The following is a 1,418-nucleotide window of genomic DNA, read 5'->3' on the forward strand; positions in this document are numbered from 1 at the left end:
GGAGCACGCACCATGTGCCCCAACTCTTCATACTCCTTGAGAAAATCACTGTAAAGCTGTAGAGAATTCTGATTCTTTCCCAACCTCCTGAGCAGGCTCGAGAGACACGCCTTGGCGCGGCCTAGAGAATCACCGAGCTCTGACGGAGAACGAGCAAGAGGCAGTCGAACAACATAACGCCCCGAGCGATCTCGAACATGGGTGCGCTGAAAGAACTCCTCACAATCTGCCTCTTCCTTCGTGAGAACACCATCATTGCCTTCAGTTTTAGAGACTTCCTCCTGCTGCCAGAACGAGGTGAGAAGATCGCCAAGTTCCTCATTGCTGACAGAGACGTGATTTGAGCTTGCCGCGGGGATCACTGCGGATGTAGGTCCGAGAACCACCCACCCGAAGAGAGTAAGCATCGCTATAGGGGAGTCTGACGGCCCCTTGATAACCTGCGGCTCCACAATCGATCCAAAGAAATCTGCGCCAATGAGAAGATCAACAGGTCTTGACGTCAGATAATCAGGATCAGCTAACTCCAATCCTCTGAGATGCTCCCAATGTTGAGTTTGAGAGACCGTGAACGAAGGCAATGAAGATGTGAGATGATCGAGTACATAGGCCTTGATGAGAATCTGATTACTTGAATACAGAGACTTGAGAGAAAATCGAGAAAAACCATTAGATGAAGACTTTGATCCACTAATACCAACGACCGGTAGCAAAGCTGGAGATACCGATAAGCCGAGCTTCCCCACAAGGTCATTTGTAGCAAACGTCAGCTCTGAACCAGTATCCAACAGCATCCTAACCTCGTGAAAAGAGCCATCGTCCAAGACGAGCGAGGCTAGCGCTGTGGCGAGAATAACACCTGGTCTGAGCTGCAGAGAGACATCACGATTGTTCGGTGCTACAAACGGAGAATTACTCGCCAGAGTCGGCCGTAGAGAATGGTCACTTATCGACGACGACTCTGGCGCAATCGTTGGTAGAGTACATCATGGTTGAGCCATGTCAGGCCTCGAGACAGTGGACTGTATCGGTTGGTTGGACTGAAGAGCCTGCGATGTGTGAGGAGCCTGCAGAGTTTGATGAGGCTGAGGAACCCCTTGCTGTGCCGACTGAGGGCGATTGATATGAATCATCGAGTGATGATTCTGTCGACACACGACACAAGTCTTCTTGAGGCTACGGCAATTCTCTCTATTATGCCTCCCCAAGCAATTAAAGCAGCGACGCTTGAGGACTACAAACGATCTCCTCTCTGTAGGGGATAAAGCCTTGAATTTTGGACATTTGTCCAGAGAATGCTCCTCTTCACACATCGGGCAAGCACGAAAACACATCTCCGCCCAACCTTGAGACTGCGACCTTTGAGCAGCTTGAGACGTACTGCTAGTAGAGACATTCACCCCTGCAGGCTGCGACGC

General features: G+C 50.6%; 1 protein-coding gene across 1 annotated transcript in view; it reads right to left on the minus strand.

The window, feature by feature from the left end:
* The window catches only part of LOC107043442, a 1,051-nt gene extending 257 nt beyond the window's left edge, over positions 1–794 (minus strand). The window contains exon 1 of the mRNA XM_015264963.1: positions 12–794. Coding sequence (XP_015120449.1) covers positions 12–794 — 783 coding nt within the window. The remainder of the gene's footprint in view (positions 1–11) is intronic.
* Between the last annotated feature and the right edge of the window lie 624 nt (positions 795–1,418).

This window comes from Diachasma alloeum, unplaced genomic scaffold (assembly GCF_001412515.2).
Source record: "Diachasma alloeum isolate Michigan unplaced genomic scaffold, Dall2.0 Dall_scaffold_00574, whole genome shotgun sequence".
NCBI lineage: Eukaryota > Metazoa > Arthropoda > Insecta > Hymenoptera > Braconidae > Diachasma > Diachasma alloeum.